This window comes from Orussus abietinus, unplaced genomic scaffold (genome assembly GCF_000612105.2).
Source record: "Orussus abietinus isolate OABI.00-Male unplaced genomic scaffold, Oabi_2.0 scaffold257, whole genome shotgun sequence".
Taxonomy (NCBI): Eukaryota; Metazoa; Arthropoda; class Insecta; order Hymenoptera; family Orussidae; genus Orussus; species Orussus abietinus.
In genome coordinates this window covers 77,477-92,727 of record NW_019394410.1, presented here as the reverse complement: position 1 = coordinate 92,727, position 15,251 = coordinate 77,477, and the positions used below count along the sequence as shown (strand labels likewise).

At 47.7% G+C, this 15,251-nt stretch overlaps 1 protein-coding gene across 29 annotated transcripts in view; it reads right to left on the bottom strand.

Moving 5' to 3' along the window:
* Positions 1-15,251, bottom strand: part of LOC105694779 (microtubule-actin cross-linking factor 1) — a 104,797-nt gene that overhangs the window by 40,293 nt on the left and 49,253 nt on the right. For 27 of the 29 annotated variants that reach the window (XM_023432201.1, XM_012415734.1, XM_012415756.1 and 24 more), the window contains 9 exons: positions 12,128-12,407; positions 9,626-10,076; positions 9,133-9,390; positions 8,368-8,941; positions 7,683-8,153; positions 6,329-7,570; positions 6,118-6,201; positions 4,761-4,982; positions 174-289 (listed from right to left, as the gene is read on the bottom strand). In XM_023432201.1, the coding sequence (XP_023287969.1) occupies positions 174-289; positions 4,761-4,982; positions 6,118-6,201; positions 6,329-7,570; positions 7,683-8,153; positions 8,368-8,941; positions 9,133-9,390; positions 9,626-10,076; positions 12,128-12,407 (3,698 nt within the window). Of the gene's footprint in view, positions 1-173; positions 290-1,657; positions 1,869-4,760; positions 4,983-6,117; positions 6,202-6,328; positions 7,571-7,682; positions 8,154-8,367; positions 8,942-9,132; positions 9,391-9,625; positions 10,077-12,127; positions 12,408-15,251 lie in introns of those variants that run through there. The other 2 variants (XM_023432200.1, XM_012415753.2) reach the window with 2 other exon arrangements.

Sequence of the window (15,251 nt, the reverse complement as noted above, 5' to 3'; positions counted from 1 at the left end):
ATCATGAATAATGGAATAACATTCAATTAAATTTTGACGAATCTATCGTTACGCGTCCGACGATTACGAAGGGTGCGGATCGCCAACCCTTTCGCGACTGCTACCTTTCCATATTGGGGTGGAAATTAGAGAGGCAAAATTTGGGCCCCGCTCCTCAGGGTGCTTCTACTCACTGAGACTGGGTGTAGTGCGTCGTGACGGAAGTGTACCTCTCCTCGCTGGAGGAGCTCTCGTAGATGTTGAACTCCGTGCGGAAGGTCCGCAGGGGCCGCTGCTCCCGAAGGGCGCGCTGAAACAGCAACGACAGGAGATACGTTAGGGTGATCATCTCGTCTCTTCAGGGTCGCCGGTTGCGGACCCATCCCTCTCGTCCTCCTCTCATCGACCCCCCGTTCCCTCCGACTCGGTCGGAGCCCTCGTGGTCGAGTCGCGAGGATTTCTCGACTGAGGAGAAGAGAACCTCCTGAGAGAATCTCGAAGAGGAACCTTCGAGCGGAACGAGCAGGTTCTCCGCTAGGTCGATCGCTTCACGGTTCCTGAACTCTTCGACCTCGGCAAGACGCTGCCATTTAAATTTCCGATCCGGGATTAAAATCGCGAGGGAAAAAAAATAATATCGAGATAGATCCTGGAAGACTTCGAGAGAAGAGCGCGAGGTTCCTCGCCGACGACGTCGGCTCGACTCCAACCGAGAACCGTCAAATCCGACGGAACTATAAATAAGGTCCTCCTCGAGGGCGGATCGGTGCATGATGCCGGAGTCGAGATGAACATCATCAACGAGGCCGGTATATTTTAGGATCTCGCCGACGCCCCCGAGTCCATTGACCTGGGAAATCTCATTTTTCTCTCCATTTTCTACCGCGGCTCGTTCTTCCTCCGCGTTGCCTGAGGACGTCGTTAAAAATGCAAGGGAGGTGACCAACCCCTCTCTTCATTTTTTTATCTTCCTACCCATTACGTGGGAACGTCATCGAGATCCTCGGTTTAGCATTTTTCTTTGCATTTTTAAATTGAAAATGGAGATGGCGAATGATTCTTCTCCCCTTGATATTCATTTTTAAGTGGAGCTGACTTCTTTTAGGAGATAATGACGCCAATTATTCCTTGCTCCTTGGGTGGCTCCGTATGTGGTGGAGGAAAGTGTCGCCGCGAAATCAAGGTCAAGGCTCCGAATAACAGGTGACATCACCGACGACGCTGCAACCTGTCGCCGGCGTCTCGGTTCCGTTGATTACGTCAGTGGTTTGGAGCGACGACAACTATTGCGACATGCGACCGACTATTCCTAGCGAGACGCCGGTCGAGGACCGTTCTCATCTTCAAAATCTTCCCCGCGATTGGTTTTTAACTATATTCATAAAATANAATTAACACGGTATCGGTTAAATATCCACGGTTAAGTTAACGGAGATCGGGTGAGTTTTCATTCAGGAGTCACTTGGGTTGTGTCGATTTCGGTCGTTGGTCTCAAATTCGCCATTACCTGGCGAACCATTTTCCCTCCTATAAATCGGTAGACAAATTTATTTGACGGTCAATTAACACGGTGTCGATTAAATATCCACGGTTAAGTTAACGGAGATCAGGTGAGTTTTCATTCAGGAGTCACTTGGGTTTTGTCGATTTCGGTCGTTGGTCTCAAATTCGCCATTACCTGGCGAACCATTTTCCCTCCTTTGGCGGTCATGCTCGATCGGCCATCCGTGGTACCATAATGGCCGTACCGTTTCCCGTGACCGCGATCAAGCAACGTCCGAGTTCACCGCCGGTGAATATTCGAATATTCGAATATTCCGAATATTCGCGTGTCGAGCCGGTAAGAATTTCTTTCTAGATCGACATCGGTCCACGACGTTACCGGCGTGGACCGCGCCGGGAGACTGACCGGCTCTCGTGGAGAACGAATCGACTCGACTGTTCGACCTTCGCCGCGTCGCGTGTCGTCGAGTGGTCTCACTAGGCGCGTCAGTGTCGCACAGAGGGCGGCGCGTCGACGGCTCCAAGACGGGGAAAAAAAAAAAGTCGAAACTGCGACGAAAGTGACGCATCGGATAAGCGCAGTTCCGACTGGACTTCCGACTTTTGCATCCTTGCGACATTTCTTGGTGGCCAATCGTTCTAATTTCCGAAGTACCGGCCCCTCATGGAGCCAATCAACTCGACTTCTCGACCTTCGTCGTCGTGATAACGTATCGCGTTATCGTGCCGTCTCTTTCCATCGTCGTTTAAGTCTCCTTAAAAGCGTTTGGTCCGATCTCCGATCGAGTCTACGCGTTAGAAAATTTAGATAGGGATATTAAATTTTTAGGATATATATGTAGAAAGATTAAACGTCTTGATAGCACACGCGCCTAAAAAAAAATACAGGCGAAGAAATCGGACCGTGATTTTTATCTGAATGATTTTTATCTCCGCGATCAGCTGACCAGAGCTCGATTAATCCCGCCCGATGCGCCGCGAGATAATCACAGGCTGCAATTCCGCTGATAAAGTGGAACTATTAAAAGGGGACCGGTACATCTTGTATCGCAAGGTCGATACCAAATCTTGAAAAATATCTGGACCCTGATAAAGACCTGCCTTAAGGCTGTTTCATTGACGACTCAAAATAAAAACCCAAAATGTGATGCATAAGGACGTACGGAGAGTCTCAAAAAATATGTACACACTTTTACGTAACCATTTTCCTCCTTCAGCCCACGTACCCAATTTTCGTGTATTTCTAGCTGAAGTTTATTGAAAATAAAAATTGAGTCTTAATAAATACGAGTGTATATATATGTCCACCCAAAGTGTGTACACATATACTTAAGACACTCGTATACACATATCGTCTACGCACTGGCAAGAAAATTTCATCGAACCGAAGAAATATTTCATTGAATGGTACATCAAATAAGCTGGAATAAATTCGATGCACCACATTTATTCGGAATGAATAAAATTTATTTCAGTCAAATAATTATTCTCGTAATTACGAAAATATTTCATCGGTACTATTCAAGGTAATGTTTCTCTGGTTGAAGGAATTTTTCTTTCTTTTTTCCTCGGTGCATATTTTTCGGAAAGGGCAAGAAAATTCGGTCGCGACTCCTGAATTTTGTTTTTTTAGCTATTTCAACGAGCGGCGACAATACGGAGCAGGGCGGTACACGGGTCCGTACCTTGCGCACGATAACGAGTACCGACATCGTAAAGGTGCACTCGATCGCCGAGTAACGCGCATTTACTCCTCGCCGGCTCCACCGGGTGGACTCGAGCAAGGTCGGCGAGGAGACTGCCGACGTCCAGCCCACGCAGACTCCGAGCAACCTAACCTGCTCCGCCCACCGCCATATTATTGATCCCGGTAAATGCACGCGGCCGAACGAGTGCCTCTTCCCCGAAGAGGTGCGATTCCTCGGAATCGCACAATCGATCTAATTAGGAAATCAGTGCGTCCCCTTAAAGGTGGCGGAAGAGTAATTGGCCCTATTATACGTCGACATTGGAATCGGTGCTTATAGTGCCTATAGAATACTTGTATATACATATATGAATGTATACAAACGTATATAAATGTATACACATGCATTTGGAACGAGGCTGTGAGTGAATGGGGAAAATAAAACCGTGAAAAGTGGGATTTAATTATCTAACGTTTAATCGAGCCGGCAAGGAGGCTCGATTAAAATGCCGGCCCAAGGCCAGGAACGAAACGAGATAATTAGAATGCGAAGGAGTAAGTTTATTCCGAGGACGTCACTCGGGTCAGCCTTGATCTTTGCACGAGGTGTTAATTCTCACGCTCCGTGGATTAATTACATTTTTCAGCCGGTCACGTCAGAGGCGGGAGGATGATATATTCCCCGCAAGTCATTGTAGTCTCGGGAAAGGTGAGAGCGTTACGAATTTTTACTGAATTATTGCGAGTGGTTCCGCGTGCAGGTTTAACTTGCTATCATCGGCCTCGATCCATGGCACGAGGCTCGAAGTTTCGGACAGCTACCATTCCGGCCTTTCGAGATCGCACGCAACTAGGAGAAACTAGGATACCTGTTCGCTGCCGATTAATTCTATTCGCGGCTTGCGCTCTTCGGCAAAGGTTAAATCCACTTAAAATATCCCAGGTTGGATTACTCGTTCCGAGGGGTAACGTGATTCAGATTCCTCGACTTTAATTTCCGCTCCCTAAGGCGTTATCAAAGGGTCATTCGGTATACACAAAAATGTCAAAATCTTTACCAACTCTACTCCTCTAATTTTAAACATCACCACGTGATTATACACCTTGAGGAAGAATGAGACCCTCGTGAAATTTCAATTTTCAAAAGGACATTTTTTGTATCATCCCAGACTAGGACATATTTTTTTTCTTTTTTTTTTTTCAAGATATGAAACTTGACAAGCATCGCGTTCTTCCTTAGGACCTCCATAATCACGTGCCGAAGTTTCAAATGACTCGGTGCACCTAGGATGTAGAAGAATTTTATAAACATTTTGACGTTTCGATGTATAAATAAATTTTTCATAACACCTTAACGACGAGGATAAACACTGTGACCAGAGTATCGAGATTGAAATATATTAATGAAGTTCAAAGCAAGACCGATTCCTTCATTCCTGGGCGACATTTAATTATTTACTTGTTTTAATTTATTTACGTTCCGGTGGTCGAGTCGGAGCTTAGGTCATCATTTCCCCGATAGAGTAAATTATAGACGAGATAGATATTATCAATGATTAAAATTAATAATTAATATATTTGAGGGGCCTACCTGAAGGGAAAGATCATCGGGAAACATCAGCGTTAGTTTTTTGGCCCTTTCCTGAAGAAGGCCGAGGAGGGTCGTGTACTTCCGGTTGAGAGTGTCCAGGTCCTTGGCGACATTGTCGACGGTCGTCACGGAGTCTCTTCTGGGTCTCTTGACGGAGGCGTCCAAGGATGGGCAGACTTCTTCCAGCTGTTCCTTGAAGGCCCTTAGCCTCTGTCCGTAGATCTACAGGTTTCGGTTAGTTCCGTTAGGGTTAGTGCAATTAGACTGGGTGCTAGATTCCTCGGTGCCGTTAGCTCTCGGAAGCAATAATAAAGTATAACGAAATAAAGAAAAAACTAAATAAATAAATAAAGTAAACCTTGTAAGCCGAGTGAAATAAATAAACCCGACATCGATTCCTCCGCAAGTTCCTTAGAGTAGCGATTTCAAATTCACAATGGACCTTACTAGAAATAATCATTATCTATCGCGTATCTCGGAGGAATCGATATCACCACCGACAACTCAATGTGGCAATTGTTAAATCGACGTCCATAAAATCCTGGATTAATTTATTAATCCTGGGTTTATTCTTCCGCGAGTTACGCGAGAATTAATTCGGTTAATATTAAGTTCCGGTAGTTAAAGACCGCTATGTCGAGCATTATTGCAAAATATTAGAATATAACAGTTTTATTAATTGAATTGCCACACCGAGTTGGCTGTGATGTATAAGAAAAAAAGAAAAAAAAAAGAAAACATTTTGAAGACGCGTAAATAAATAAAAGCCCCGTAAGCGGCTCCCAACTCTGTCGCAGGTTTGTCCAAAGCTTCCAGACCTTGATCGCCATTCAACCATGCTACTCGTGAATTGTCTATTCGCATAATTCATTACTCGCCAGTGCGGACAGCTACGAGTGCTCCATTAACACGAGGCGCCATTAGTAGGTACTTAAAGAGACAAGATATTAAAAATATTATCATATTAAACGATTTGCAAAAGAAAAAAAAAATTATGGCAGTTAATAGCGATTAACTTGAAGAGAACAAACGGTTCATTGCGGTGTTTCGCCAAAGGATCTGAGAAACATAAACAAGTCATCGAATACCAGAAGAATGGACGTCTCGAGAGAGCACCTCCGTTGGCCGCTGAAAGGATGACGGTACACCGACGACAGGCGGAACGATGACGACGACAATGACGAATCACGACGAAATATAAGGATGATGGGGTATTTACAATGTGTATCGTGTGCCTGTGTGTGTGTGACAAACCTAAGCCTAAACCTAAATCCTCATTCACACGCCATTCACACCCCGTACCGAAACTATTACCATTTCTAGCTGGCGCAACATCGCCGGAGAACCCTATCATTACCTTGCCCTCTCTTATCAGCCGCCCGCCGGTAACATTGACGGCCTCGATAGCAGGAGCACGATCCACCACACGGTTCAGCAGATTCTGGAAAGGGAAACAGATTTCAAATACCACTCTACGTGTGTTTTAAAATCCTAGGAAAGATTTTTAAGAATGTCCGACATTTTCACCGGGAGATAAAAAATGGCTAGCACCGAAGATTGCAGATTACCTTGGTGGTTTCCAGTTCCTGCGCCTTGGTGTGAACCGGGGCCAGGTTCTCCAGCCTGGCGTAGCTCTCGTCGACGAAGTCGACCTCGTTCTGATAAGAGTTATGATACTGCTGAGCGAGTCCATAAGCGGTCTCCGCGCTGCGAAGACGATCGACCAGCTGGCCGCAGATGTTGGTCCACCTGGCATTGAGTCTATTGACTTCTGCATCCAGTCTGTCCATGTCGCTGTGAGGACCTCTATGATTAGGCCTGGACTTCTCCACCAATCTTCTGGCGTTATGAGCGTCGTCGTTGAGCTGGTCGATGGATCCCTGCTGCTGGGCGATGGCGTTCTGCAGGACCATCAGGTCCTCCAGGACATTCTGGAGGCCCTTGACGTCGGACGGCATCTCTCCGAAGGAGGCCAGCTTGATCTCGAACTCCGAAATGGCGGTGGTGTTCTCTTCGAGACCCGACAGGACGATCTCGACGCACTTGAGGCGCTCGATGTAGAGGTTGCTGAGATTCCAGAGATGGTTCCACTTGGTGGTCACGTTGTCGAGCTTGTTCCTCATGGCGGGGGTCTTCAGGGTGATCCCTCGGAACGTTTGCTGGACCTGGTCCACGTCCGGGGCCAGACGTTGGAGACTCTGCTCGTAGTCCTTGTGCTCGAGGACAAGGTGCTCCAGGCTGTCGAGGTCGCGAGGCAGAGGAGCGGCTATTCGGGTGTTCAAGACCCTCTCGGCCTCGTCCAAGGCCTGCTGTAAGGACGACACCTGCTCGTTGAAGATGCGACCCGCGTTCTTTGACTCCTCCTCGGCTCTGGCGCGTTTCTCGAAGTCGTCGAAGAGTCTGTTGACGTCCGCCATCTCGCGTTTGAGTCTTCTCAGCTGAGGGTCCGCAGGATCGCCCTCCGATAGCAACTTATCCGCGTCCTCGTTCAGGGCCTTCCTGATGGCGGTTCGCTGATCCTGTCCCATGGCCAGGAAATGCGGGAGGTCCCAGCCCTTGACGACCTTGATGGTCGCGAATATCATGTTCTGCCGCAGGCGCAGCTGCTTCCGCTGCCACAGGGCCACGCTTCTGTCGTACTGACGTCTAAGACGCTCCGCAGCATCCAACGCGTCCTTGTCCGGAGGCTGAAGAGCGAAACACGCTCCAGGGACCGGCGACTCCACGCCCTGGGAGTTCTTCACTCGCCATTTAACTCGGCCCGAGTTGTCGTACAGGGTGCACTGCTCGCCCTTCTCGATGGAGATCTGCTAATGGAAGTCGAGGGACAATGTAATATTAAACAGTAAATGGAAAATAGGAGAAAGCTCCACCGGAAGGATTCGCCATGCATGGATTTAATCGACTCAACGACCGGCTTACGTTAACTTGTTTGTAGCTGCAGATAGCGGTGATCTGAAGAGGTCTCATAACGGGTTGTCTGCGCTGTCTCATGGGCACGACATCCTTCGCCTGTTCGACCAATCTCTGCACGTGATCCCCATAATTATTCAGCTCCTCCCTCAACTCTTGCATGCCTCTCAGCAAGCGTTCCCCCTCGTCCAGCGAGAAATCCGACTGGGAGTAAACGGTATTCAGGATCTCGTCTCTTTTAGAGATCCACTGTTCGGCCTGCTGGACATCCTTGAAAAACTGCTGCCTATAAGCCGCGTGTCTGAGATGAACCTCCAGACACAAGGTCAGCTGCAACAGCCAGGCCCATTGACTCTGCATGGCCGACATGTACGCTTCGATTGTCTTCGCAGCCGGATGATGCTGAAGAACCAAGGCTTCCCCGCGATCCTGCACCGCCGAGAACTGGATCTCCCGCTTCTCCAGGTCGCTCATCAGGGACTGCAATTCAAGGACCCTCGTGAACATACCGTCTCAACATAATAAATAACCGGAAAAATAGGGGTGCACTTTAATTGAAACTAAATCCGAAGAGAAGGAAGGGTTAACGCGACCTTTACCTCGATTCCCGATCCATAGGTTTGCTTGGGAAGAAAAATCCAAAGTTAATCCCCGTTCTTCAGGGTAGGGACCCCCACGACATTCCTCGACTTACCTCGTAGTATTGTTCGATGCTCTGAACGTTCAGGTTCTTCTCGCTCCAGTCACGAGTCACCTCGGTCTCCTCCTTGGCATTTAGCCAGAGAAGTTCCGAGGTGGCCGACTGGATGAAGTCGTGCAAGGTGTCCAGGTCCGACAGCCTCTTGCTGGACGTGGCCAGGAGCTCGGCGTAGAGCTTCTGCAGGGTGCTGAGGTGCTGCGAGTACAGGGTCAGCTCTTCCCCGTGGAAGTTGTTCTTAGCTTGGACGCATTTGTCCACCTTGTTGTGGAACTGGTCGACGTTCTTGTGCTCGCGCTGGTGGACGTCGAGCTCGTTCTGCACACTCGGCAAGTCGGACCCGTAGTCGGCCTCGTGCAGCTGCTTCAGGGTGCTCTTGCACCAGTCGATGCAGTCGTGCAGGGCTCGGAAGTGAGGATTGGTGTCGACGAGTCTCGTCTCGTGGACGGTGGTTCGCTGCTTGGTGACAACTCGCTCCTCCACCGGGAACGAGACTGCCGACAGAGGCTGGACCAGTCTCTTGTGCAAAAGTGAGCGCAAGGCTACCCAACGTTGATGCAGTTTCTGTACTCTGAAGGCAAACGTCAAATCATTAGAAAACGGAGCTGGGGCAATTTAAGTGGTCTGATTAAAATCGCCAATTCGACCAACTGATTTGTATGGTGAAAAAATCACGGGTCCTTTTTTTTAACACCCTCGTGATGGTAAAAAATGCTACGTCAGGTCGTAATACAAGAAATCATCGCGTCACGTAGGGCCCACCTCTTGTGGAGCTCCAGGGCCTGGCTGTATCTGCCCTCGGTGAGGGTGTGCACGTCGGTGAATATATTCTGAATCTGAATCTCGGTATTTCGGATGTCCTGTTCGAGCAGATCGACGGCGTGCTTCGCCTCCAAGGGATGGAGGCGGTCGAGTCGACGAGCCTCGTCCTCGACGCGTCTCTCCAGCTCTTCGAGGCGATTGTCGGTGGTCTTCATCTCGCGGTGCACCTTTTCCGCGAGGCGCTGCAGGCGTTCCAGGCTACGGGATAGGAGAAAATAATCAAGGTCAATGTCAGAACACCCCCCGATGAGCGAAGGGTAATTTTTTTCCTCCCTCGTCCAGGAGGGAAGAATGGCGACCCTTAGGTGTTATGGCCATTCTATACATATCAAAACGTCAAAATATTCACAAAACTTGGATAAATAATTAATTCTTTGGTATATTTATATACATATGACGGTTTCAGGACATCTTAAAGAGTCCTCGTTCTCACCGCTTGATCTCGTCGTGAATCGCCTGCTCCCTCTCCTGGTGCAGCATCACGAGTCGGTTCCAGTTCTTGTCGATGACCTCGATGTGCAGTTCCGGCTCCATGTCGACCTCGCCGACGGCCTCGAAGTACTTCTGCAGGTCCCTGAAGATGTGGGTGAGCCTTTGCTTGTCCCTGTACCTTGGTGGGACCTCCTCGTTTTTGAATTTCGCGCTGTCGGTCGCCAGCTTCTTCATCTCGATCAGAGTCGGCGGGAAGGAGCGCTCCTGCATCAGGGTCATTTTTTCACGAATCCAAAGGTGGAGGGAGCTGGCCAGCTCGCGGTATTCCGCGGATCTTCGTTGGGCCTCTGCGTCATAGAGAGGATGGATTGAAGGGGGCTCCGGGAAAACGTCGTACAGAGACGAGATGTACGTGATCAGCGACTTCTCGTCAGGTTCCTGGGTGTCGACGTCTGAAAGGAAAATATAAAACAAATCACCAAATCGTCATCTCATCTCCTGGACCCCCCGTTAAAAAATTCACCATCTACATCCTCCCGCGCTGAAAAATAATCACCAGTCGAAATAAAAAATAAATAAATAATGTCAACAGCTCCGACATATCTATACAAATTAACCCGGAAAAATCCGATCGCAGACATTTTTTTATCCGCGAACTCGGATATGCTAAAAAAAAAAAAAAATCAAGGCAATTTAATGTGCACGCAGGACCTTTTAGTGGAAATCACTGCAAATTATAAAGTACACGTTATGAAGGGAATTAGGATTAGGTAAATGTATTTCATACCGCGTGGACCAGGTATCACCGTCGTTTTCGATATAGAATGTCAAATTTGGGGAAGACCGACGGCTCTTAAAATGAAATAGAGGTAACTACAGGAATAAGGGCCAGGATCGTCATCGGGAAAATCTCTAAGCGTCATCGATATGATTTACGAGCCGCGCCATGGCGAACAATGAGAAGGGAGCGGAACAACAGGTGGACAACCTGCAGTCCGAGCTTCGCTCAACCCTGACGACGCCGACTCCATCGGTGAGATTCGTCACGGGACGTTATTTTACAACCTGCACGAATTCGATAAATCTTGACCGATGAGGCGTTAAAAGAGGGAGAAATTACCGGGAGAATCACCGAAGGTACGATTTATCGAGATCATTTCTGAACGCCATTACCGATCGGGCACGAGCCGAGGAGCCTTTAAGGAAACGGTGCATAAGGTGCATAAAGTGCATAAGGTGCATCGATTGACGACCCGCAAGTGCAGTCGGACGGCGCCATTTATACCTACCGCTCCAGACTTAAGATATGAAAGTGTAGTCTATGAACCTTTTCTCCAAGCCGAATCGAAATATGATTTGAAATGTGGGGTAAATAAAAAAAATTAAAAACCGTTTATAATTATTACAGAAAAAAAAAAATAAATTTCACGGGCGTCAGAGCCTCTATATTCACGTGGTAAAATAAAATTTGGTGCACCCAGTTCGGAGAGGTTTGAGAAAAAGTTGGCTCCTCGAATGACAGTATTATATTAATTTATATTAAATTAAATTTTCGTCTTGCATATTGGAGGATTTTTTTATGGGTTGGAGGAGACGAAAACGATTGGTCCGGAATGCTCATCGAAGGTGCATCGATCATGTCTGGCAAGGTGAATTGGACACGGAAAACTCTGGGGGAATCTTCCTTCGCCAGGATGTCTCGGTCAGGATGCACGCCGACAAATGGCGGCCATTACGGTACCGTCTTGCATCCTCTTCGTATCGTTCTTCGAGGCCTCCCCGGCTCGTCGCGATGCACGTGCTCTATGTACGCTCGACCCCGATACAAGGATCTACATGGAGAAATCCTGCCGGATCCTTTCCATGGATAAATGTCTCGGCGTTTTCTCCGCGCGGTATGGAAGACTAATCCGCGATCGAACCATCCGGGATTACATCTAGCTACGTGGTCGCTAGGTGGAAGGATAGATGATAAAAATCCTGCAGGATCATCTCCTTGACTAAATGTCCTATATAAGACCGTTTCCTCCTGGTATTTTACCCAGGATTATTCCTCGGCATTTATCCAGGATTATTCCTAGGTTGAACAATCGCTCTTTATTCCACTTAACCTCGACGTAACGGATAAGCTATTAAGACCGCGAAAAGCACGAAAGGATACCGCGGGCATCCTCTTAACGGACTCTTTCGGTCCTTTCCCGAGAGCCTCGGGAAACAATGGTCTCGCACCGCGTCCCGGAGTGGCACAGGGTAATTACGTTTCAACGGGTGGAGGCGAGCGGGGCCGGAAGCGGCGGCGAGCACCGTGACCAAAAAGAATGCCCGAGCCGAGTCGCGCCCCGAAGAGGAAGACGAGGAAAAGGACGAAGACGAAGACGAGGAAGACCACTAAGGCGATACGAACGCGGCATCTGAAGTCCTACCTAATCTCATTTACGAATCCTTTCTACGTATTAAAGATGAAGAGGAAAATCAGAGGAGAATACTCAGGTAGACGCCTCACCTTCGGGGTCCAGGAGTCGAGTGACTCCGTACTCGCGTTCCGCGATAAAGAAAACGCGGTCCAGCCTTTCTCTGGCTTGGCAGGAGCGAGCACTCCTCCAGTCGACGAGGTCGGGTCTGTTCCTGTGCAACAGGGCACTGAAGGCCAGGCCGTCCCTCCAGGAGCCGGTGAAATCGGTCACCCTGACCCCAGGGTATCTGGCCGTGGATCGCCTCGCCCATCTCAGCAGAGCCTCTCTCGCGGTGACGTTCGCCTCCTGGCCCACGACGATGTCCGAGATCTGAAACCGAGTACCATCGTTAATCGACCCTGAAGAGGACCACTTCTGGAGTCCTCGAGACTCGTCCTCTTTTCCGCGTGAACGAGCCGCAAAGTGGACTCGCATTTCTCGCTATTGGAAGAGAGAGAGATAAATAAATAAGTAAATAAATAATAGAAAATAAGGAAGACTAGTCTCGGTATCGCCAAGCCGTCGTTCCGCTCGACAATGCGGACGACCCCGAAGAGAGACCGGCGCTCCGCTTCGGCAAGTGCATCGCCGCGTAACAATGTCTCCATTGTCGTCTAGTCGGGGTCCTTGGGCAACGATTTCCCCCCAGAGACCCAATTTCTCTATTGAAAATTGCTCGCCGATTTTTTCTCAAAATCCCCGTCTTCCCAAAAATGAGGAAAATGTGGAGGGTAAGACCAGGGACCAGGTTCTCGAGTTCGTATGATCAACTATCCCAAGCGAAATTATTTGCACACTTCTTTTGAACGATGACCAATGACGTGACTTCGCAACAATGCAAAATTTTCGTTAGTATTTATTTATATGCGAAAAGAATTCGTAGAAACTCGAAAATCGGGTGCTCTCATCGGAGTCCGAATTCTCGAGTTCGTACGATCGACTTTTGCATGCGAAATTAACATTTTTTTGCACACGACCTATCGACTATCGTAAGCGAAATTATTTGCACACTTCTTTTAAACGATGACCAATGACATGACTTCGCAACAATGCAAAATTTTTGTTAGTATCTGTTAGTATGCGAAAAGAATTCGTAGGAACCCGAAAATCGGGTGCTCTCATCGGATTCCGAATTCTGGAGTTCGTACGATCGACTTTTGCATGCGAAATAAAAATTTTTTTGCACACGACCTATCAACTATCGCAAACGAAATTATTTGCACACTTCTTTTGAACGATGACCAATGACATGACTTCGCAACAATGCAAAATTTTTGTTAGTATCTGTTAGTATGCGAAAAGAATTCGTAGGAACTCGAAAATTGGGTGCTCTCATCGGAGTCCGAATTCTCGAGTTCGTACGATCGACTTTCACATGCGAAATAAAAATTTTTTTGCACACGACTTTTAAACGATGACCAATGACGCGACTTCGCAACAATGCAACAATTTTTTTTACGCGAATCCATTCGTATACGAAAAAAAAAAATTCGTAAGAACTCGGTATAGGGTCCCAGTTGGGGATAAGTCCCATTTGCTTTCGCCTCGCTATTCCGCCTGGAGAGACGAGTCTCGAGCAAGGAAGTGCAAGAGCAAATTGAACGGTAACTCGTTTACATTACGATCAACCTATCACGACATCCGCCGAGCACTGGCAGGATAATACCCTCGGCCTATCGGAGGTGCATCGAACCCCGGAGTCGACTCTTCCTTAACCCGGGGCGATCCTTTTAACTAAGCGGGGCAAAAGGATTCCCATTCCATCGAGAAATCCTCTAGCCGGTCGGTAATGGTCGATCGTAATTACCGCACCCCGATATAATACAGCTGTTTCAGAAAAATGTCCTAACTGGATTTTCAGGCCGACTCTAGAATCGACGGAATCCAGGCTCGAGGTAGACACCAAGAGAAAAAAAAAAAAATCCATTAAACCAAAGAATAATTATTTCATTTGGGCTAACTCAAATGAATAGTCACAATTGTGAAGAAATTTAACAGCCAATTTATTGGAGTTCATTTGAGTCGAATTAACAAAATCTTTCTTCGGCACTATTCGGACAAAAATCATTCTCTGGTTGAGTGACATTTTTTTTTATCTCAATGTACGAGTTCGATCCGAGGCTTTATTCTTTCTTTACGTATTGAACGCCTCGTTGGATATCTCATTGGATGCCTCGCTAGATTTCATTAAACGCCTCGTTAACCGATGGCTCAGGGTGGATAATGATAATAATAAAAAAAATAATAATATAGATAAAAAGTAAGATTTAAAATTTCATATTTCTCTACTCTTGTCACGAAGTGTTAGGATGGAAAGGGCACGTGGGTTCTGACATTCCGAGTTGAAAAAATCGGGAAATGAAGCAGATCGCAATTTTTTTATTTTATTTTTATTTTTTTTTAGGGGGACCTTAAAGAGTCTCTTCGGACCTTGACACCATATCCCGGATTTATTTCGGTACTCTGTTCGTTCCCTTCTTTACAATGGGCACACGTGGGAGACACGCATTACCCGGAGATGTAAGGAGGCAAAATGTTCCGCGCGGGATTTCGCAAGGGCTCCGCGCTGCTCTCGTACGACCGCATACGGATAAGTGCGGACAAGTACGGAGGCAAACGGCCGCATACGGTCGCGGCGGGACTCCAGCGTCGCCATAACGAGTGTCCGGCTTTCCTGACGTCATCCCAGCCGACGCCCGGAACATGTCGCATCGTCGATTCGGACTTTGGAGGCGAGTCCGAGTCGATTGCATGTCGATTGCGAGTCGATCTCGAATGGAACTCCCCGCGGCGATCCAACGAAAAGGACGCGGTTCTCGTACCCTCGCGCCGTAAAAAATGAACAAATGATAAATCCCCTCCCCAGAGTCACTAATCCCAAGATTACAGATTCCATCAGAAATTCAAGATAAATTTATCCTAAAATCTGGGTCCCAGACTTTCCTCTATTTGGCCCAATTTAGCCGAATAAATTGTATATCACTCGTTTGTTCGAGCAGGGGTAGGATATTTTTCTGGTGTTGGTGGAAATTAATTTTTTAATTCAGGAAGCATTTTTTTTTTTTTTCGAGAAAGATCTCCACTGGTTATATCTACGTTTGATATCATTGCAATTGGTGCAATTACCCCTGCAGCGAGAGGGAGAATTGAACCGCGACGGTGTCTTTTGTGGGA